The following is a 22,225-nucleotide window of genomic DNA, read 5'->3' as shown; positions in this document are numbered from 1 at the left end:
ATATTCATATGGAGAATTGTTCGCTGTTATATCAAAAATCAACTTATTTTGCTTTAAATCACTGAGTTGTCTATTGTGGGTTAATCTGACATTCATTTAACTTTGGTTTTCAGGAGGCACAATATAGATTAATAACCATCTTCATGTATCATCTACACCAATCATGTCAAAGCCTTTTTCAGTGAAAATAACTTAAAGTAAAATGAGAAGGTGAAAACTAAATATAAACTGACAATATTTCTGACATTAGGCACAAGAATAATTGGTAAACTGTGTAAAAGAGCTCATGATCATCAAAAGAGCTATAACTGATACTGGCTCATTTGCTTAAGCAGAATACAGGCTTTTGATGCAACAAGATAAATGATTAAAAGAACAGGTTTATGCTTCTGAAATGATCAACTAAGAAAAACTGTTAATATTTCACAAAATTCTGAATGTGTTGAGATCTGGTTATGCTTTAACAGAGAAGTCTGTCAAGCACTCAGAGTGAAGATCTGGTTGTCTCTTGCCTCTTTTGAATCCGATGCTGTAAAAGATTCCAGGCTTTCAATACCTAGGGAGACACGCATGCATTATTGATCAGCTGCATGTTTTGAGGTTAATAAAGCACATCCATTGTGTTTGGCGTATACCTGTCTCTGAGTAACGTCAGGTTCCCACAGTGTGCACAGCACTACATTAGCATGCTCTATCAGCTTAGCATTCGGCCACTGACTCCTCAGTCTCCTCAAGGCGTCTTCCTCCTTCACACCGTCACGCTGGACTATACGCTTCACTGCCTGAGACAGAGTGTTAACACATCTAGAATCTCAATGTTATTTCAATCATGACAACTCTGAATAGTTTTAGCATGTCAATGGTATTTGGTCTTGGTGGACTATATGTATATACATACACACACAGTGGGATGCAAAAGTCTATGATATTTGAGCAAAAATAACTTTTTCAATTGTATTATCAGCATAATAAAATGTACAAAGAGTCACGTGATCAATGCCACTAGCACTTACAGTACCGTTAAAAAATTTGGGGTCAGCAATTATTATTTTTTTTGCCATAAATGAATACTTTTATTTAGCAAGGATGCATTAAATTGATTAAATGGACATTTTTAGTTGTACAAATTTTTTATTTCGAATAAATGCTGTACTGTTTCTTGAGCAGCAAATCGGCATATTATAATGATTTGTGAAGGATCATGTGACACTGAAGAGTAATGATGCTGAAAATTCATATTACAATGGAAAACAGTTATTTTGAATTGTAAAAATATTTTACAATATTACTGATTTCATTTTATTTTTGATCAAATGAATGCAACCTTGGTGAGCACAGAAGCAAAAACATAAGAAAAATCTTACCAAACACTGCACAGTCTAAAATATTTTATTATTTCAGGTTGTTAGCATGCTTCTTTGTTTAAAATTTTTCAAAACATTGCGTTTTTTCCAGGTGTAAAACTGATTTTGAATCTCAGAAAGTGGTCTCGGTCTTTTCAACTTTACGGTATTTAAAAAAAAATTAAATAATAATTGGTCTGGCTATATAAACATTGTGGTACCTCTTCCTCTGGGATGGTGGCCACCCAAACCTCATGCACCAAATATGTCCATCCCGCCTCGAGCAACACAGCCGCATCCACCACGCAAACACGCTTACCTGAAACCAGGAAGAGGGAGAATTGATCACACTCACCCAGAAAAGATGTACAATTTAAAACAGAACAATTCTGACTGAAGTGGATGAGAGATAAAATGCTTCACCCTGTTCTTTTGCCTGTTTAATTCTTTTCTTCACCAGCAGAGCAATCTCAGGCCACACGATATCTGTCAGAGCTTTCAGACGCTCCTGGAAAACACATACAGAAACATGCACACAAACACAATATGAACAAGACGAAAAACTACGTGTTCTGAATTCAGTTATATTAATCAGCAGTTAACTTACCTGGTTACCAAATACCTTTCCCCCCAGTACTCGTCTGTTAATGGTCTTATCCTCATTAACAATATCTGACGGCAAAGAGAAACAAAACATCGATTAACTGACATTTTTCACGTTTTCTATGGGGGAAAATCTGCAGAAGGCCAGTACAAACTGAGATTCATCACAGTATAAACTCCAATATGTTCGCATTAGTCATTTTTTTACTATATCAAATTCTTTCAAGTTAAACGAGTAGACCTTCACGTTGATTTTGTATTACACAAACATGTTAATTACAATTTAATTGAAACACTGATCAAACTCATACAATTTGATTGCATAAGCATACTATTAACTCAAACATTTGTTTGTTTTCAAACATTTCACGGCACAAAATGTCCCCAATTAAAGTTCAGTTGCTGCCTTATATTTTAAGTATAAAATTGGCTGTACAAGTCTTTTTTTTTTTATTGCCAAGTAAAATCTTGTATGACTTCAATGAGTTAAAGTAATGGGAAAACATATGTTGCTATGACTTACTCATTATATATCTTTTTTTACAGTGTTATTCTCCTTACACAGTCTGACGCAAAGCATGCTGGGAACTTGAAATCTACTGCAACTCATTCAGCTTATGAGTTCACGTTACCTTTTTTTTTTCCTATAAGTACAATGAACATTCAGTAATATATGAGTGAAGTGAACTCGTTTCTTTTAGGTAATTTCGAGGTCTCCTCTCCCTACCTGGACCGAACTCCTGGATGACCTTCTGATACGCAGATGTTCCCGGCAGGTACACCTCATGACCGAGCTGATCGCAGTCGATCCGCACGGCACCGAGACCCTCCAGTCTGTGTGCTATTGAGCTCTTGCCCGACCCGCTGCCGCCCGTCAGACCAATCACATACGGGTCCAGAGACAGATCCGGCTGCGGCTGCAAACACAAGAAACAGGAAATCAAACCAAGATCTACAAGAACTATGTGGATAAAATCAAAGTAATAAACAATTCATTGAATCTTTTTTGAAACTAGACCAAGAATTAAAAATGTTAATGGTAAGTTAAATGCTAAAATATATCACATCAAATATTTTAAATTTGTCACATGACAAAAAAAAAAAAAAAAATTAACACTTCTACACTTTAGTTATCTAAAGGAAACCATTTAGTTTTTAAAATATTTAATTTGATCTTTAAAAAGGTTACATGAATAATTGCTCATATTCACATAACAACATAAGCATACATATGAATGCAGACTATCGTTGAAAAGTTTGGGGTTAGGAATTTTTAAAAGAAATGTATACTTTTATTCAGCAAGGATGCATTAAATAGATCAAAAGCGAGAGTAAAGACATTTATAATAATACAAAAAGATTTCTATTTCAAATAAACGCTGTTCTTTTGAGCTTTGTATTTAACAAAATAACCTGACAAAACAGTGTCACGGTTTCCACAAAAATGTGAAGCAGCACAACTGGTTTCAATATTGATAATAATAATAATAATAATCAGAAATGTTTCTTGAGCAGCAAATCATCATATTAGAATGATTTCTGAAGGATCATGTGACACTGAAGACTGGAGTAATGATGCTGAAAATCACAGGAATAAATTACATTTTAAAATACAAATAATATTCTAAATTGTAATAATATGACTATATTTCTGTATTTTTTTAACTTGAAACATTTGAACTTTAGAGTATATGAGTACATATATAATCTCAAAAGGGAAGGCAAAAGAAATAGCAGTGGCAACTGAGCCAAATCAGTCATCACATGATCAACAAGATCCACATGACTGAATATCCTTCATTAAATTACACCAGCAGTCACACTGCCATGCCTCTTCAAATTAATGTCTGGAGACCCAGTGATACAGAGGAGACAGAATAAGGTCTGTCACTCGTTCTGCTGAACAAGCTTTATGTCCATAATCCTGGACTGAAAAAAACATCTCAGGGACACGAAACCACCTGATAGGTCTCCTATGAAACCATTCATCCTGACGACACACTATTCACTAACTCCTCATGCACACACACCTTTTCCAATAATACATGCTGTAGTTAAAATATACCAGTTTCAAAGGATGCATAAATAGGAAAGTTATTGACTAATGAATGATAGATGGATGTACAGATAAAGAACATTATAAGTACTAGTGAATATGAATGAGTGAAGTATAAACGAGTGACCGGGATGTTCATACAGATGGAGGTTTGAGCAGCGTTCCCAGCAATCGTGTTCTCAGGCTGGAAGAGCTGATCTTCTCCTCCTCGATGTCAGCGTGATGGGCGTCTTTCAACAGCTGGATCTCGTACAGAACCAGTTCGGCCAATCCCTGCACAGACACCAACACTGAATCTCACACTGTAAATAATTAAATGACCAAAAGCAGACAACAGTAAAGTCCAAATGCACTGTGGTCAACATAGTAAGTTCAAAGATCACAAACGTCTAGTTTATGACTTACTGAGGATTCAACATGTGAGTGGTGACAACAAATGCACATCAAACTTCCAGAGCAAAATACTTTGATTTATAAGCATTATAATGTATGAACTTAAGTTCTTAATATTATATAAAACAATATTGTACAAAAGTTTGGGGTCTGTAAGACTTCTGCTCACCAAGGCTGCATTTATTTGAACAAAAATACAATAAAAATTGTGAAATATTGTTACGATTTGAAATAACCATTTCTAATTGAATATATTTTAAAATGTAATTTATTCCTGTGATTAAAGCTGAATTTTCAGCATCATTACTCCAGTCTTCAGTGTCACATGATCCTTCAGAAATCATTCTAACATGATGATTTGCTGCTCAAGAAGTTCTTTGAGATCCTTTGATAAATAAAGTGCAAACGAACAGCATTTATTGGAAATAGAAATAGTTTATAACATTATAAATGGGTTTACTGTCAATTTAGATTGTATTATTTTCCTTCATAAAAAAATCTAACTAACCCCAAACTTTTGAACCATAGCGTATATTTGTTTTATTATCTAAATAACATAATGGAATTAATATATTTTTAAGTGTCCAAATACATTTGAGCCACGATTGTGTTTTTCTGGTATAACGACAAAATATTTTTTATAGGCACAAGAAAACAACCAACGTTCTCACATTTTCCACACGCTTCCTGTTGACAGCTTCACCCCCTTTCCTCGTCTCCTCGCTGACCACAATGCACTGCAGCTCAGGGTCGGTTATAGAGGGGCCGAAGGGGTCCGAGAGAGGAACGATTTCATACTTGAGCGATGGTTTGACGTCGTTCAAAAAGTCCTGGAGCTTCTGCACGCGCCGATCGTATGGCTCTATCAACTCCTTCAAGACCTTATCTACACATTAGAGTCAGAAAATGAGAATAAATATACAAGATTAGACAGTTTTTTTGTGGTTCAAACTGTTTCGCCACAGTTCCTAGTGGTTTATCAGTTGATGACAATGGTGGCAAACCGTCTCGAACACTAGTCAAGTCAAGTCACATTTATTTATACACACACACACACACACACACACACACACAAAAAAGGGCCAAGTCAAAAATGGCAAAATATTTAGTGGTCTTTTAAGGGTTTAAACCATTTTAATCACAAATCACGGGTCAGGAAATTAGCAAGAATTGCACAAATACTGTAGATAAAGTAACTAAACACAGAATAGCCATATTCTGCCCAAAAAAATTCTGAGAGAGCAATGACTTTTTAATTAGTGCATTTGCTTAAATTTGGCTAATTTCCTGACCAATCATTTGTGGTTAAGACAATTAAAAGCTTAGTGTTTGGCCATTTTGGGCTTGGCTCAGAAGTACACCATACAGATTCAGTTTCAAAGCAGCTTCACAGTCATAAACAGGGAAATTACAGAATCAATGATGCAAACCATCAAATATGGGACAAATTCTTCAGTAAAGCAGTTCTAAAAAGACAAGAGTGTCATTCAGATAAAGCCAGTTCAGTGTTTATTCAGTTCAGTTCAATAACTGTGTAAAGTTCATCAATTATGAAATGAGTTCAATTCAGCAACACACCTTAAGTCCCACTGAAGTGACTTGAAATGCGCAGCATTATTCAATGTGTTGACGTAATTTCCACTGAAATAGGAAGACAGGGCGGGACATATCATACAGCTCCTCCCCTTTTGTTAAATAACCAATAGCGTTTTGTTTACATCACAGCTTGGCCAGAGCCGTTGAGCTCGGTAAAGCCACAGTTTCCTCATAATCTCTAACCGTTTCTCCTCATAATCTCTTCCTTTTCACTTTAAAATATAGCATTCTGAGTCGAATTCAAATGGGTCTGATTTTCTTGTTTTTTTTTGTCTGTGGCGACTCGATCATATGATCCGCTCTGTGATGTCGTGTCTCTGGACCGTTCGCGTGACACTAACGTGAAACCAGACTTCATTCGCCCCAATAGAAAGTATATTTACACTGTCTGAATCGTTCCCTATCCCCTATATAGTGCACTATGTGCCACTCACCATGTAGAAAATAGTAAATGCGTGAACAAGTGGCTGATTTCAGCCGCATCTTCACCGGGTATTTATAATGTAGGGGGGGGGGCGGAGCTTCAGATTCTAGAGAGCGTTTGATTGGACAGAAAAGCTGATGAGAAGCTGAAGTGCAGAGTGATGTCATCAAAATCATTGATCCATATTGACAGAAGAGAGACTGTAAGTTTTGAATGCTTATAAATCCAAATTTAGTCATTGTTTTGGAGCACACTAGATTATAGCAGTATAACAGTAAGGCTAACATATTCATACTAAAAGCCAAAAACTTCAATTTTGATTTCATGGGGACTTTAAAAATAAAGTCATTTTTGGTTTCCCAAAGAACCTTTCAGTGAACAGTTCTTTAAAGAAAAAATTCTAAGTGTGAACAACATTTTAATAATATAAACCTTTTTCCACTATAAAGACATTTAGTGCAATGGAAAGGTTCTATGGATGTTAAAGGTTCTTCAAGGAACCATCAATGCCAATACAGAACCTTTATATATAACAGTGTATGAGCAGCTCTACAGAACACAACAGACATTTTATTAGACTAGTTATTCATCCAACAAACTTGTAAAGCTTTCTAGAGGGTCTCCACTTACTTTTTAGTAGTTCCTGGTCACACACACCAATGACAAAACGCCTGTTGGCCAGCAGACAGGAAATATTCAGCAGGGTCTTGTGGGCGCCATGTAGACGGTCAAAAGTGCCTCCAACAACCACATCACTGAACGTCTCTAAGGGTTTTAATTGTGCACCTCTTCCTCCTCTATCATCATCTTCCTCACCGCTAACCTCTTTTAGTCGCGGGTACAGAAGCACAGATGAGAGACTCGAGGTGCAGACGTAGCAGTGACCTGCGTACTTCTGCAAGCACTGGGTGACCAGCGAGGACTGGCCTGAATCCTGGATGGGGAAGTCTGTCAGCACTACCTCTGGCGAGTGGGACAGCGTCTGTGGGGTGGGAAACGGGCCATTGTTTCCGCTCAGTGGTGCCGGTTGGCCACGGACATTGGTGAGCAGGACCCTGACGTCAAGGTGTGCGCAAATGTCAGCTGCGTTGCTGTAAAGGCGGGAGATGAGAGTGCAAAGATCCACTAAGGGTGGGATGTAGACGGGCCGCACCTGCCCACCTGTGCCCAGGTTCAGGCCGGGGTGGAGGTGGACGTAAAGCGTGCGCTCAACCACCTGGGCGGCAGACGTGAGTACAGGCGCTATGCGGAGAGGAAGAACGTGTAGCGGAGACGTAAGGACCAGGATACCGGTGCTGAACATGGACATGATGGACAGCTGATGGTGACTTTCTGGTCTGAGATGCTGAAAGATATAATACAGATATAACACATTTCACAGTGATCATGGACAACTGCTTTATGCAGTTCTATAGATTCATATGAAAATGCATATCTTACATACTCACTTTGCAACTAATAAATACCACAAATAAATGATTATGTAGTTATGTTTCTATCTATTAAATGTTATCATCTTTTGTTTTTGCCTACAACTGTTCATTGTCTATGTATTGTACTACTATTGTAAAGCGCATTAATTCTCTGAAAAGGAGCTATATAAATTAAAAATAAAATAGAATCGTGCAATTTTAAATGAATTCAATGAAACATGATTAAACAATTACCATAATAATTAGAATATAATAGAAATATTGCTCTTAGTCTTGGTCATTTGATAAAATTCAGTAAAGAAATGACTGATATTTAGACTAAAACAAGAAAAGAACAGAATAGTGGAAATGTCATACACATACGTAAATACCTTCAATAACTAATTTACTGAATCGTTTATTAATTTAAAGCTACAGACATTGAAAAATTGCTGAGTTCTTATATTTACTATCGATGAATTATTCCAGGTTAGTGCAAAAACAACACAGCTGATCCGGAAAAACACACAGTAACACCAGACTACTTCAGCAAAACCTACCTTGTATATTCTGCCGATTAGGGTGTTGAGAAATGCTAAATGCGGAATAATATTGCAGAAGACAACTGTCTAATATCAGCCTTCGTCATATTGACCATGTAAAACACTAATGTTTTGCTCAGGAGAGCGAACTCATGTCCAGTTGACCTAGACGGCCATGTGCTGGAATACTGACAGCTGATTGGCTACCAGAGAGAGTTCCTGCCCTAATGAATCATGGGAAATGTAGTTTATAAAGGCTTTCAATTCCCTCAGATCTTACGAACTAATTTGTCACTAAATATGAACATTTCTCTTCTTGTCATTTCAAATTATTTAAGACAAATTATTATTTTTATCGGCATAAAATGAAATAATCCCACTTTTCAGATCAAGGTCTAGTGAGGATAATTATTCAGAAATTCGTAGAAATATTCACCTTAACAGGGCTAGAAACACAATGGCCTGGTTTCACAGACAGGTCTTAGATTATGACAGAATTAGGCCTTAGTTCAAATAGGACATTTAAGTAGCTTTTATTAACGTGCCTTAGAAAATTAACAAGTTGCTTTCAATTAAAACAGCTCAAACATCCATTTTAGTCTGGGACTAGGCTTAAGAAATGGAACTTTCTTGTGTCTCACAGAAATGAGAGAACAACAACAACAATAATATAATAATAAATACTTCATTGGAGGGCCTTTGACTGTATTTATGACAGACCACTAAAAAGTATTAAAAGTACAGATTTTATTTGACAAAAATACAAAAATACCTTTTCAATTCAGAAGTTTCTAATGTGCAAGGTCTTAGTGACTATCTGGCTGTGCAGGTTAACAAAAAAAAAATTTCAATTGCAGACTGAAAAAAATCTAAACAATGTAGTGAATATTGTAATAAACTAAAAAGATATTTGTGCATCCATTTTATAATGTCAGCCAACTTCTGTAGCAGTATTTTGTCTGGCAGATCGAGACAGGAGGAATGACCCAGTTTCTTTTAATATTACAAAGCAGCGAATTTACAACAATGCATATAACCATGTATTGTCTATGATATTTTTTTCCCCATTTCACAAAAATTTGTAGGGGTGGCAAAATAGATTAAGTATATACAGTATATTTGACATACATAAAAAACCTGAAATGTCATCAGAAACCTGAAACAAATGCACAACATTTTTCTGTACTAGCACAGTGTTAAGACTAAGGCCAGAAACAACACGCAAATACAGATAAAAATCCTTGGCCAACTCATTGCAAGAATATTGACAACAGTACTCAAGGGTGATAGAAATAACTCATTTTCTCAGCAAGATTTTCAGCAATTTTTCTTCTTGCCATTGCTAATGCTCACTGAGAATTCAAAGTGTACTTGCATTGCATTAAGAAGGTTGTGCAAAACTGAGCTTACTAGATCGCATACTTGGACATCATTTGTTTCAGGCCTGAAAAATCAACAATTAAAATGGTAGCTGTGCTGCTGACATTCTCAGTGGCACCGTGCTTTTGCAAAAACACATTCATAATGCAATAAACTTCAGTATCTGATATATAAAGCAATCAGGAGTTTCTACAAGACTTCTAAAACTTCTTAGAATGTCATGTTAGTCTCTCATAATAGTTTAGGCATCATTTTAAAAGAAAAGTAAAAAGATAAATAAAATGCAAGCTGGTGTTTTGACCATTGTTGGCCACCATATCAGTTTGATACCTAAATGTTTCATGGTGGATTTCTGTGGATCAAACTCATCAAGTTCTCTTTATTTTAGGCTTTTCAGCGCATAAGGGTAGTATTTGAGGAAGATCCGTCGTGCAATGTCATATGTGTTGCCTAGTGGTTTGGACGGATATTTCCTCTGGTTGTAGACGAACCCTTTCTCAACCTGGAACACGGCCTGGTTGAACACGTCCTGTTTGAAGGGTCTTCCTCTGTCCAGACACTCCACTAGCGTATTAACAAACAAGCCCCAGCGCTGTAAATAATAGTCTTCCACTAGACCACCCCACTCCTTGCTGGCGTAGTCCTGGATTTCCCCATCGGGTCCCCATAGGGTGATCTGATTTCGTGCGTTGATATCATATAGTTGCGCCTCGTGCTCGTCCACACCCTGAGACTGAGCCTGCTCAAGCCACACCCCCAAAAGGAAGTGTTCGTTGCTGGAAAGGAGGCGGTCCAGTTCAGGTAAGAGATCGTAGACAAGCACACCACCAGCGGTCAGGAGGTCAGGAAGCTTTTGGGCCTGAGAATCGAACAAAGAAAATAATTCTTCAAAGATTTCATTTTGTACACACTACGTGGGTTTCACAATGGCAGTGTAAGTTTGAAAAAGAGCACGTTTCACATAGAAAATTGTTCAATCTGTTCATCATATAAAGTGATCGAGTCTCTTCAGAAAATTTGGACTAAACCGTTCAATTCAAATTTGGTAAAGGAAGCTCAGTCATGTTCGCTTGACTTGAAGAATCCAATGAGGTTCATTCTCGTGTTACGCATCACGTTTGATCTTCAGCAAGAACCAATGAGGTTCATTCTCGTGTTACGCATCACGTTTGATCTTCAGCAAGAACCAATGAGGTTCATTCTCGTGTTACGCATCACGTTTGAGCTTCAGCAAGAACCAATGAGGTTCATTCTCGTGTTACGCATCACGTTTGATCTTCAGCAAGAACCAATGAGGTTCATTCTCGTGTTACGCATCACGTTTGATCTTCAGCAAGAACCAATGAGGTTCATTCTCGTGTTACGCATCACGTTTGAGCTTCAGCAAGAACCAATGAGGTTCATTCTCGTGTTACGCATCACGTTTGATCTTCAGCAAGAACCAATGAGGTTCATTCTCGTGTTATGCATCACGTTTGAGCTTCAGCAAGAACCAATGAGGTTCATTCTCGTGTTACGTATCACGTTTGATCTTCGGCAAGAACCAATGAGGTTCATTCTCGTGTTACGCATCACGTTTGAGCTTCAGCAAGAACCAATGAGGTTCATTCTCGTGTTACGCATCACGTTTGATCTTCAGCAAGAACCAATGAGGTTCATTCTCGTGTTACGCATCACGTTTGATCTTCAGCAAGAACCAATGAGGTTCATTCTCGTGTTACGCATCACGTTTGATCTTCAGCAAGAACCAATGAGGTTCATTCTCGTGTTACGCATCACGTTTGATCTTCAGCAAGAACCACTGAGGTTCATTCTTGTGTTACGCATCACGTTTGATCTTCAGCAAGAACCAATGATTCATTTGTGTTCCGAAGATGAACGAAAGTCTTACAGGTTTGGAAAGACATGAGGTTGAGTAATTAATGACAGAATTTTCATTTTTGGGGGAACTATCCCTTTAAATTTTCAACTTGTAATCTAGTAGGACTGGTTTGCTAGTTCATCATTATCAACCATAACCATTACGTTTGTGTTTACCTGGAAAGCATTCCGTATTTCCTTGTAGAATTCAGTCGTAAGAAGCTGAAGAGCTTGTCGCGTCACGTCCGCAAGATCATACCGGAAGGTTTCCAGAGTGACTAGCCCTGGTGATGCCTCGAACAGAAGCTTCCATGCCTTGTAGAAGTCAGCCGGTTTATACCAAATGTCTGTTTGCATGTGCAGGGACGGCCGATGTACCAAAGGACTCCGGTTGTGGTTCTTGTATTTTGGAAGAGTGCAGTTGTAGACGCTATGAAACAAGAGTTGCCAGGCCACTGTCAAGTTCTCATCCATGGTACCGTAGCGCCGCAAGGCGTACAGCGATACCCATTTGTAAAGGTTGACAGGTTCTTTGCGCCAGGCCAGCTCAGTCATGAGTTCGTAAACAACTGGATTCTGTTCGATGCCTTCGGGAGTCAAACCCAAACCCACTAGGGTTGAATTCGGGAAGCGGATGGCATTGAAGGGGCCGGAGTTAATGCTCTCCACCGTTCCAAACAGACCGCTATTCCCTCCAAAATTGTGAAGCATGCACCAGATAAACGGCTGGCCGTAGAAGGAGTTTGTGGAAGAGTAGACGGGCATGGATTCAGCAAAGAGATCCAGGACAATCATGCGCCCCAGGGGGACGCCGTGTAACAAAGCCTTGACCTGGTCTGGTTTCCAGAACGAAGGGTCACTGATAAATAGCCAGCCCTGCATCAGCCAAATTGCTTGAGGGTCCACTGCCAGAAAGAGAGAGAGTAAATAGGAGAGAATAAGTAATCAACGCATCTGTGTAAGCAGTTGTGAGGGCGCCATGCCTCAACCCATCATGGGGTTGGGAACTCCAACTGTGCCTCAGAAAAGAAACGGGTCAATTGTAGAGCAAATGCAATCCGATGTGCCAAAGAAAAATGAGCAACATCTAGGACAATACCAAAATATACACATACTCTTCTTGTTGGTGCAAAATGGGGTAACAATGGCATAGTTACCTGAAGTCATAGTGCAGAAAACGGCACGGCTTATAGACGCCAGGTAAGTTGGGTCTGAGGAGGCTGGGACCATCTCATTAAAGGTGTCTGTGTTGTAAATGTGGTCTGTTCCAAACTCCTTAATGACCTGGGTCAAAAAGAGCGCTCCTATCCGCTGGAAGAGCGGGTCGCGTGGGTCCAGGACGAAGGCGCAGGAGTAGGTACAGTTAAAATGGCTCCAGGGGCTCAGCTTGGTCACGTTTGCTTGGGGAAACAACCTAGGGGACATTGCTAAATGTGATTATTTCACTATCACACTATCTTCACATATCTAGTAAACAAGTTATATGTTCTTTAGACAATTTTATTGCACTGATCATATCCAAATAAATAATTATACAGTATATTATTTATTTTTTAACGCCATGTCAGCGACAAAGCTATTTTCATGGTAAATAACAAAAATCATACAATTAGCAAAAAGCTACAGTGCTATGCATAAGTTTAGACACCCATACTAAAGTTGACTAAAAAGAGGAATAAAAAATCATATTTTGGAAACTGAACTTAATGCCTTAATTAAAAAAATTAGGAAAAATCCAACCTTTAAGGACACCAATTTTCTTTGTGAATGAATAATGTATCGTAAATAAATAAATGTTCTTCCTTAAAATACAGGGTATTTTCCCATAGAGGCAGGCAGATTTTTATTTTTAAGTATTTAAAATTTTTTTTTTAGGATACTATGCATCCTGATAAAGTTCCCTTGGCCTTTGGAATTAAAATAGCCCCACATCATCACATAGCCTTCCCCATACCTAGAGATTGGCATGGTTTTATTTCAGTTAGCCTAAAAGCTAGTTTGATTTGCATTGAGAGATGATCTTATGGAAAGTACCCCAAGCCAATCTCTAGGTATGGTGAAGGCTATGTGATGATGTGGGGCTATTTTAATTCCAAAGGCCAAGGGAACTTTATCAGGATGCATAGTATCCTAAAAAAATAAATAAAAAAAATACTTAAAAATAAAAATCTGCCTGCCTCTATGGGAATTTAACATAGGGATGTCCAAACTTATGCACCCTGTATTTTAAGGAAGAACATTTATTTATTTACGATACATTATTCATTCACAAAGAAATTTGGTGTCCTTAAAGGGTGGATTTTTCCTAATTTTTTAAATTAAGGCATTAAGTTCAATTTCCAAAAGATGATTTTTTATTCCTCTTTTTAGTCAACTTTAGCATGGGTGTCTAAACTTATGCATAGCACTGTATATAAGACATTTAATACAAGACAAAACATGTAAAATACATTGAGGTGAAACTTTTTAAATACATCAGTTAAACATATCTCTGAATAAAAATGTTTTCTATATATATTAAAAACAGGGCAGTCCAGGAAAATATATTTAACAGTCATTGGAGTTTGACGAGGAAGGCATGATGCTGCCTCTTTGCCTTTCACTTAATAACCTTGTGTGAATCTCGATTGACCTAAGCGGCACCTAGTAAAAACAACTTTCATACTTTGATTTGAAATTACTAAAAAAGTCATTATTATACTATGATTTATTTAATGTAAATTATTTTCATTATCCAAAGAAATATCTTACACAAGATTTAGGAAATCTAACAGTCGTAAAAATTTACTCAACAACAACCAAAAACAAATCTTAAATCTGCACTCCTGAAAAATGTGAGAAAGACATATTTGAGGAATATTACCTGGTAATACCTTCAGGTACTATTCCTGAAAAAGCAGGCAATACAGGTATCATCCCAAACGATCTCATGCGGTCCAAGATTTTAAACTGCAGGAATAAAAGGTACAATATTTAAAAGATTTTTAATAACAACATTTTAACTGTGCAACTAGATTTTTACATTTTCCTGGGGGTGCTTGCCTATGCAAAGGTTGTCATAATGCTAAAGTGTTGTGGGTGCTTGGAATGTTTTTAGTAAGATAGTTTTTTAGCAACTTGATAAAGCTTGTTGTATGATTGCTACCCACAAGCCTCTATGACTGCCTCTAGATGTGGCTTAGATATTCTGGATTCTGGTCTAATCTGGCCTCCTAATATCAGTGGAGTAAAGTATTTGAGTAAATGTAATTAGCTACTATACTTAAGTATCTTTATGGTTACTTTGTAGTTTTAATGAATAACAAAGATATTAGCAACTTTGACTCTCTACTTTACTACATTTTTGAATAAGTATCTGCACTCTTTACTCCAATACATTTGTATGGAAGCTTGATTTCGCCACAGAATAAAACATTTTAAAAGATAGACTGACTTTATTTCTCAGAATTGCAAGATATAAAGTCAGAATTGCGAGAAAAAAAAATTCAGAATTGGGAGTTTATATCTCACAATTGCTATTTTCAAGCTTATTCCTAAATAGAAAATAATAAAAATCCTGAAAAATAATACCACATTTTTTATCTGCTCAGTACCTGCAGGTAGAGCTGTTTGACATGCCAAGACTGAGGAAGTGGTCCTCCCCACTGAAACAGGTTTCCCATGCGGTTCCACGCTAGGAAAGCTGGACCTGTGAAGAAGCGATCCATCTCAGTCTGGTTCAGACCGAGAGACAGATAAACCTACAGCACATCAGGAAAAGAAAACAGGCAAATATAAAACACAATACTCATAATTTATAAAAACTGAATTCACAAATACTCTCACCTCTTGCCATAGCACCTCCTGTCCAGTGAATGCCAGTGGAAGATTTATGCCATTCAGTGCCATCCAATCAATCTCCCTTTGCCACCTCGGCCAATCCCACCACACGGAGGAGTAACTCTGGGTACACACGTTCTGATAGTACCTGAACCTTCAGTTACACAAACACTAAAATAGATGAATTTGCTGAAATAGGTTTGCTGGCACATCTCAATGATTGTTATCTCCTACTTGTGACTATTTACTGTTTTGGAGCTGTAAGGAACATGACCTCATTCATAACGTCATATTCACATTGTGCGGAAATCACTGTTCGCCGGCGTCTCTGAGAGTGACATAGTACAGGCCAGCTCATGCAGAACTAATAAGACAAACACACAATCAGACAACAAAAAAGGTCCGGCTACAACAAAACATCCGCGTGAACTATAGCGGAGAGAATCAACAATGCTGCTTTTTTTTTTCAATGGCCTGCAAACCTCACACACACACACACACACACACACTGGGGGCTGTCCTGATTGGATCTGCATGAGAAAATGTAGAAGAACGAAACAAAAACAACTGCTCATTGAATGACAAGATGCCTACAGAAACATGCAAATAACAAAATGAACAAAGAAGACACATAGACAATCTTGCCTAGACAGCTAATAATGTGTGCATTAGTCTATACAATTATGGTTTAGTTGCACAAATCTGAACTATATTACATTACAATAAACATTAAATAGTCCAGCATAATCACATTGAGAAAACTAGTGATTTTTGTTTAGACATTAAATGTCAGTCCTTTTGCAACTATTTTATAGAAATATACAGTATATCAATTGTGCTTGACCAATATGGATTTTTCAATACATGATAATCATTTTTTTTACACAATATTTAAAATGAAAACATTGTGCACAAAATTCACAAAAATGATGAGAAAATACAGCCAGTTTATTTTTATACAGCCAGTTAATCGATATGATAATATCAAAATTGCCAAATATCACTAATATCTAATTTTAGTATGGAAGGTTGCAAGAAAAGAGGAGAGAAGTGAACGTGAAAGTCAATTTGGATTGGGATTGATGTTTAATATAGGTTGTCCCATTGGCATAACGAGGTATGTTAATCGATATAATAATATTAAAATGAGAAAATATCACTAATATCTAATTTTTGTTTATCAAAATATCTGGAATAGTTGGAACAGGTATGAGCTTCAGTCCCTACAGGAATAAGAAATTTGCTGAACATATATCAGATTTAATAATTAAAATGCATGCATATGATAAAAGTGACTAATTATAAATATGTAAATTCATTAACTTGAATTATCAAAAGGTCATTAATGATAAAAAACTGGAGAGTGTTATTTATCTGTGGCATTTTTTACGTATGATGTCATGTAATCATTTATGATTTAAAAATAACATAAATCATTTTACTCTGTGGAATGTGTTTTATATATTTTGAAACTTTCTTTTTTACTTATGATTTATAGTCTCAATCTCGAATCACTTGTTTTCCAAGCTATGGAGATTTTGAACATGTATACCTGTGCGGTGTTTTGATGCGCAGGACGCCGGTGAGAGGAGGCAGGGGTCGGGGGAGATTTAACTGATCTCCAGACCAGGACACATGACAGTTGCAGAAGTATTTCAGATAGTTGTATATCCCGGTGGCCACCGCGACCCCCGTGCTGCCCACTGCTACGATCTTGTTGTTTTTCGCGGATCGCAGCTCACACACGTCTAAAGTTTCATTAGACAGAGTCCTGTTGACTGACACGATGAAATCCCGAGATCTGTTTCCCAGCAGTCTCCTGAGCAGGTCCACCACAGCTCTGGACTGAGCTTTATCGCTCGCCTTCGCTCTCAGATGCGCGAGAGTCTGAAAGTCGCTGCAGACCGACTGCAACAATGTAACAAACACAAGCGCGAGCAATGCGCTGCGGTTACAATGTCTCATTTTGAGTTCTGTGACGTGAGTTGCATCGGTGCAACAGATGTAGGTTTTAAAACTTTACACCTTTCTGGTATTGATTTCCTTCGCGTGAGCAGGAAGCAATGTGTGTCAATGGGGAGGCAGACGACCAATCACGAGACTGTCTCAATGGCCTCTGAGGAGCTTGAACCAATGAGAATTCCGGATTGAAAGAAAACGAGGAAACTTTGTGTTCATCACATGATTCCATTCCATTGAATGTGTGAGATCCCTATAATGACATAAACAACTGATTTTATGAGGCTGTTTAACAGCATAAACATATAACGATGCTGTTTATCAGAAAGAAAATGATGAGGATATAGAAAAATGTCAAAGAGTGGATGATTATTATTAAACTTTCCAGTTCAAATGGGCATTTTTTATTACAATAAATGGAACAACTTTACAGAAAATAGTTATAAAACCAAAGGCAAATGTGGCAAGGAAAATAAGGAAAATGGCCTGATAGATAAGGAAGAACCAGACTCTAATTGGCACATATTTAAATAAATGCTAAATATACTAAATTGTGATAATAAAATCATAATGATCGATAATATTCATTATGTATAGTAATAATTACATTGATTTTTAATAAACAATTAAATCAACTACAGTAAAGCAACAGAATGCATGTATCAATTTATTTTATTTTATTTTATATATAAAAAAACAAATAAGGAAAATGGCCAGGTAGATAATGAACTCTAATTGGCACATCTTTAAATAAATGCTAAATAGACATAAAGAAATAATATTGTGATAATAAAAATATTGCTGATCGATATTATTCCTTATAATTACATTGCTATTTAATAAACAATTAAATCAACTACAGTAAAGCAACATAATGCATGTATCAATTTATTTTATTTTATGAAGAAGATACCGCAATGAGGAAGGCATTGCACATTCATGGGAATAAATCAGTGCATTTAAGTCAGTGTATGTGTGTCCAGACTTTTATTTTGAAGGGTGGCTTGACGGAAGTCAATGCACCGTCCTGTGTGTAAAAGTTACTGTTCAGAATTTGTTATTTCGCTATTTTCATGAAACTTCATGAAGGATGTGAGTATAATTCTTATACAATTTTTTTGTAGTTTTATAAACTATACATTTATGAAAAGATTAGGAAGCCCAGAAAGTTGATAGGAAGCAAGCACGTGGAGATTTGCACATTAAACACCTCCTCTCGGTCTCTACTGATCCTACTGGAGCATCTGTTTGAGAACTGCACTGATGATATGTGATGCTCACTGTGAATTATTTCACAAATCTCTGATCATTGTTAACATTTGCGAGAACTGCATTCACATATATGCACACATTGTAGTGAAAAGCTGTTATATGAGCTCTCTGTTATTTATTTCACAGATCTGTGTTTATTGTAAAGATGTCAGAAGAGGTCCTGCTGGCTCGTGTGAAGGCTTTGGAAGAGGAGGTGGGGAGACTGAAAGCTCAGCTGAAAGTAGAGCGAGATGGAGCGGGGACTGAGGAGAGAAGTGATGCATCAGACAGCTTCAAACATCAGAAAGGTGAAGAGAACAGATCCAAACAGAAGAAACGAGGAGCAGAAAGGCCCTTTGACTTCTCTGCCCACCCTCGCAGACATGTGGCACTGAGGCTGGCATATCTCGGCTGGCAATATCAGGGCTTCGCTGTCCAAGAAAACACAGACAACACAGTGGAAGCCCGGCTTTTTGAGGCCCTTCTGAAGACTAAACTGATCCAGGACAGGCAGACCTCCAACTATCATCGCTGCGGCCGCACAGATAAAGGAGTCAGTGCTTTCTCTCAGGTACTGTGATCTGCTTTTACTGAATTTTGTAATAGAAACTTAGTTATGATATTCAATTTCATCATGTTTTCATATTTTCCAGGGTTCCTACAGTCTTGGAAAATAGAGATTAAACAATAATGTATTATACAGCTGATACAATATAACTTATTTTTTCCATGTGTCTGATAACCAGTATAATAACCTCAGTAAACTGTAACAACTAAAAGCAAAACATGCAAAAATAATTTTATTATTGTATTAATTATTTTTATTATTAAACTCATTACACTTATGCATTTTTTCTGATCTGACAACTAAAAGCATAACATGAATTGCAAATATCTTACAATTTTTTTTTTATTATTTATGCCATTACATTTGTTTTTGTGATCTTTATAATAAATCTATTTTCATATTTTGTAAAAGTCATGGATTCCTGATATTGATTTTCTTCTCCAGGTTATATCCATTGATCTGCGCTCCACGCAGTACGGAGGAGGTTTAGGTGTGACTGTCCCGGTTGACGTGGAGGTCAAAGGCAAGGCTTCTGCGGAAGAATTACCTTATGTGAAGATCCTAAATCGAGTCCTGCCACAGGACATCAGGATCCTGCAATGGGCCCCTGTAGAAAGCGGCTTCAGTGCGCGCTTCGACTGCCAGTCCAGAACATACAGATACTACTTTCCTCGTGGAGACTTGGATGTGGAACGCATGGCAGAGGCTGTTAAACGGTCAGTAGATGAACACTTCAACACTATAAGCGTATCTACTCTGAGTCTGCTTAAAGAATATTATGTACAGTCACTCAACTTAATTTACACATTTGATTAAATAAAATAATGCCTCTGAATTGATGAAAAATACACCATGTCTTTATTCTGGAGTTGTTTGAGCTGCTGTTAATTTAATTGACACTGTGTTCAGGAGCTCGGTCACAATGGCTTCTTCTTTGTGTTTCCCTGGCCATGCAGGTACGAGGGAACGCATGACTTCAGGAACCTGTGTAAGATGGATGTTGGTAATGGAGTCTTGCAGTTCCAAAGGACCATCTTGTCCGCCACGGTCCATCCGGCCCAACTCAACCCCACCTGTCCTGACGACCCCCACCAACTCTACGTCTTCCAGGTCAAAGGTCTTGCTTTCCTCTATCACCAGGTAAGGAGCTCGCCTCATACTGGAGGCCTTCAGTGCTAAAGCAGTGGTTCTTACCAAGGGGCCCTCAATATGACTTAACATAAGACAAAACAAGCTTTAGAATAAGCTAAATGACTAAAAATCAATATAGATTTTTTTACATTTTAATTAACCTCCTCATCAAGTGTCTTCGAAAACCTGGATATAAAAGTTACCTCATTTTAAAAGTGTGAAAAAACAAACCTTTGTTTTTTGTTTAAAAAAAAATAGTATGCAGTGTACACTATGCAGGATTCAGTAGTAGCAATAGCTAGTATCCCATTCTGATCATAACTGATCTCTGCTTTTGCAGGTTCGCTGCATGATGGCTTTGCTGCTGCTGATTGGACAGAAACTCGAAGCTCCAGAAATCATTGATCAGCTAATGGATGTGGAGAAAAACCCAAGGAAACCTCAATACAGGTGGGTTTTATTTCAACAAATTAATGACCATTAAAATCAAAATTGCCAATTATTTTTTTATGGAATATGCAGTTTTTATTATAAATGATTTATCTGTGCATCAATTCTTATACCCTCGTAATCCTGAATCGAAATAAGTTTTTATCCTTCTTGCAGTGACATCTTTTCTCTGATGATGTGTTTACTGGTGTGAGGGCGGGGCAACCTGTCACTCACATGAGATTGACCAATAGCAAACCACAACCATCCAATCAATTCCCCATTGACAAAATCAAGCCCATTCCTGCATTTATTCTTGTTTCAGAAGTCGTTTCACTCACAATAGGAAAGAAAAGTAAATCGCACAACTGTCGTTTCATGCCGACTTTAATTCTAGTTCCTGTGTTCTGTAGTATGGCGGTGGATTACCCTTTGGTTCTGTATGACTGCCAGTTCGAGGGTGTGAATTGGAGGAATGAAACGGAGGAGGAGAACCACGTCCTGAACTCACTGCACCAACACTGGGTTCAGAATGCAGTCAGGACACAGGTTCTGCTCGGCATGATCCAAGGCCTTCAGAACACAAACACAGGTGTGCATTCATATTGAAAACTATTGATGTCTGGAGTGACATACTAACATACTGCCTGCTATTTATCTTCAAATTAGCTTGTGAAACCATTATAAAAAGTTATTTTTCTGTTGTTGTATTTTAGAGATGACTTCTCTGCAGTGTTGGCTCATGGAGGGATCCAGGCAGAAGAAGTACCAGCCTCTTCTGGAGCGGCCGCGCTGCCAGAGTTTGGAGTCCAGGATCCAGCACTTTGTGAAGAGGGGAAGACTGGAGCAAGAAGAAGGAGAGAACGGGGAGGAGACGACCGTTTTCAGGGGGAAAAAATCTAAACATTCCCATCTGACAAACACAAACCAACTCCAGGAGCAGAACCACGGAGCAAAAATGGAGGAAACCTTACAGATATGAACCTTTATGTTTTCTGATTTGACTTTTAGTGTGTACAGAATGATTTGAAGGCAAAACAGATCCCCCCCCCCTCATTGAAAATGAGACTATGTCCTTCATTTATACACAACATCAGGGTGGAGATGTGGCTTTAAAGCTGGAAATCACCAATTACAGTCTCTGTATTGTCTTGGCTAAATTTACTGACTTAAAGACATTAAATCTGTGTGGTTGATTTATTAATGCCACATGTTGACCCAGAATATGTTGCTTTTTTTTTTTTTTTTTTATGTCCTTCTTTGTAAATATGTAACTTTATTTTGTAACTGTGAAAAAAATCAGTTCAACAAAATGAACTGATGTTATTCAAATCTGTTTAGTTATTTCAATTATTCTTAAATATCTTACAACTATTTATGCAGTTTCAAAAAAGCTTTTGAATCAATAAGATAATTTGCTTACACTTTACAATAAGGTTTCACTTGTTAATATTTAACG

The 22,225-nt window shown here is 37.5% G+C and overlaps 3 protein-coding genes across 3 annotated transcripts; 1 reads left to right on the top strand and 2 right to left on the bottom strand.

The window, feature by feature from the left end:
* Positions 1 to 362: 362 nt before the first annotated feature.
* Positions 363 to 8,595, bottom strand: coasy (CoA synthase). Its single transcript, XM_084399314.1, has 10 exons — positions 8,388 to 8,595; positions 7,046 to 7,760; positions 5,067 to 5,281; positions 4,144 to 4,275; positions 2,674 to 2,863; positions 1,951 to 2,015; positions 1,767 to 1,851; positions 1,565 to 1,662; positions 636 to 782; positions 363 to 556 (listed from the first exon to the last, which is right to left on the bottom strand). The coding sequence occupies exons 2-10, from the start codon at positions 7,722 to 7,724 to the stop codon at positions 485 to 487; spliced, it is 1,683 nt and encodes a 560-aa protein (XP_084255440.1). The 5' UTR covers positions 7,725 to 7,760; positions 8,388 to 8,595; the 3' UTR covers positions 363 to 484.
* A 506-nt stretch (positions 8,596 to 9,101) lies between these two features.
* naglu (N-acetylglucosaminidase, alpha) lies at positions 9,102 to 17,534 on the bottom strand. Its single transcript, XM_084399234.1, has 7 exons — positions 16,981 to 17,534; positions 15,435 to 15,582; positions 15,203 to 15,349; positions 14,473 to 14,558; positions 12,767 to 13,023; positions 11,787 to 12,514; positions 9,102 to 10,608 (listed from the first exon to the last, which is right to left on the bottom strand). Exons 1-7 carry the CDS (start codon positions 17,391 to 17,393, stop codon positions 10,129 to 10,131), a joined length of 2,259 nt encoding a protein of 752 aa, XP_084255360.1. The 5' UTR covers positions 17,394 to 17,534; the 3' UTR covers positions 9,102 to 10,128.
* An 826-nt stretch (positions 17,535 to 18,360) lies between these two features.
* On the top strand, positions 18,361 to 21,990 carry pus3 (pseudouridylate synthase 3). The gene is made up of 7 exons (XM_084398230.1): positions 18,361 to 18,479; positions 18,786 to 19,209; positions 19,651 to 19,922; positions 20,163 to 20,346; positions 20,678 to 20,787; positions 21,180 to 21,358; positions 21,483 to 21,990. Exons 2-7 carry the CDS (start codon positions 18,805 to 18,807, stop codon positions 21,746 to 21,748), a joined length of 1,416 nt encoding a protein of 471 aa, XP_084254356.1. The 5' UTR covers positions 18,361 to 18,479; positions 18,786 to 18,804; the 3' UTR covers positions 21,749 to 21,990.
* Positions 21,991 to 22,225: the final 235 nt, after the last annotated feature.

The sequence above is a fragment of the Rutilus rutilus genome, assembly GCF_951802725.1.
Source record: "Rutilus rutilus genome assembly, chromosome: 24".
In the NCBI taxonomy this organism is placed as follows: domain Eukaryota; kingdom Metazoa; phylum Chordata; class Actinopteri; order Cypriniformes; family Leuciscidae; genus Rutilus; species Rutilus rutilus.
This window is presented reverse-complemented; position numbering and strand designations above follow the sequence as displayed.

What these genes read in the sequence shown, in the direction of transcription:
- coasy (XM_084399314.1), bottom strand. Translation starts at nt 7,724, where the DNA reads ATGTCCATGTTCAGCACCGGTATCCTGGTCCTTACGTCTCCGCTACAC. An exon ending in TGACCAGGAACTACTAAAAA is followed by an intron (nt 5,282 to 7,045) that starts GTAAGTGGAGAC and finishes TCTAATGTGTAG; the next exon opens with ATAAGGTCTTGAAGGAGTTG. An exon ending in GAAAGGTATTTGGTAACCAG is followed by an intron (nt 1,852 to 1,950) that starts GTAAGTTAACTG and finishes TGTGTTTTCCAG; the next exon opens with GAGCGTCTGAAAGCTCTGAC.
- naglu (XM_084399234.1), bottom strand. Translation starts at nt 17,393, where the DNA reads ATGAGACATTGTAACCGCAGCGCATTGCTCGCGCTTGTGTTTGTTACA. An exon ending in CGCATCAAAACACCGCACAG is followed by an intron (nt 15,583 to 16,980) that starts GTATACATGTTC and finishes GTGTAACTGAAG; the next exon opens with GTTCAGGTACTATCAGAACG. An exon ending in AGGAGGTGCTATGGCAAGAG is followed by an intron (nt 15,350 to 15,434) that starts GTGAGAGTATTT and finishes GATGTGCTGTAG; the next exon opens with GTTTATCTGTCTCTCGGTCT.
- pus3 (XM_084398230.1), top strand. Translation starts at nt 18,805, where the DNA reads ATGTCAGAAGAGGTCCTGCTGGCTCGTGTGAAGGCTTTGGAAGAGGAG. An exon ending in TTGCTTTCCTCTATCACCAG is followed by an intron (nt 20,347 to 20,677) that starts GTAAGGAGCTCG and finishes CTGCTTTTGCAG; the next exon opens with GTTCGCTGCATGATGGCTTT. An exon ending in CCAAGGAAACCTCAATACAG is followed by an intron (nt 20,788 to 21,179) that starts GTGGGTTTTATT and finishes TGTGTTCTGTAG; the next exon opens with TATGGCGGTGGATTACCCTT.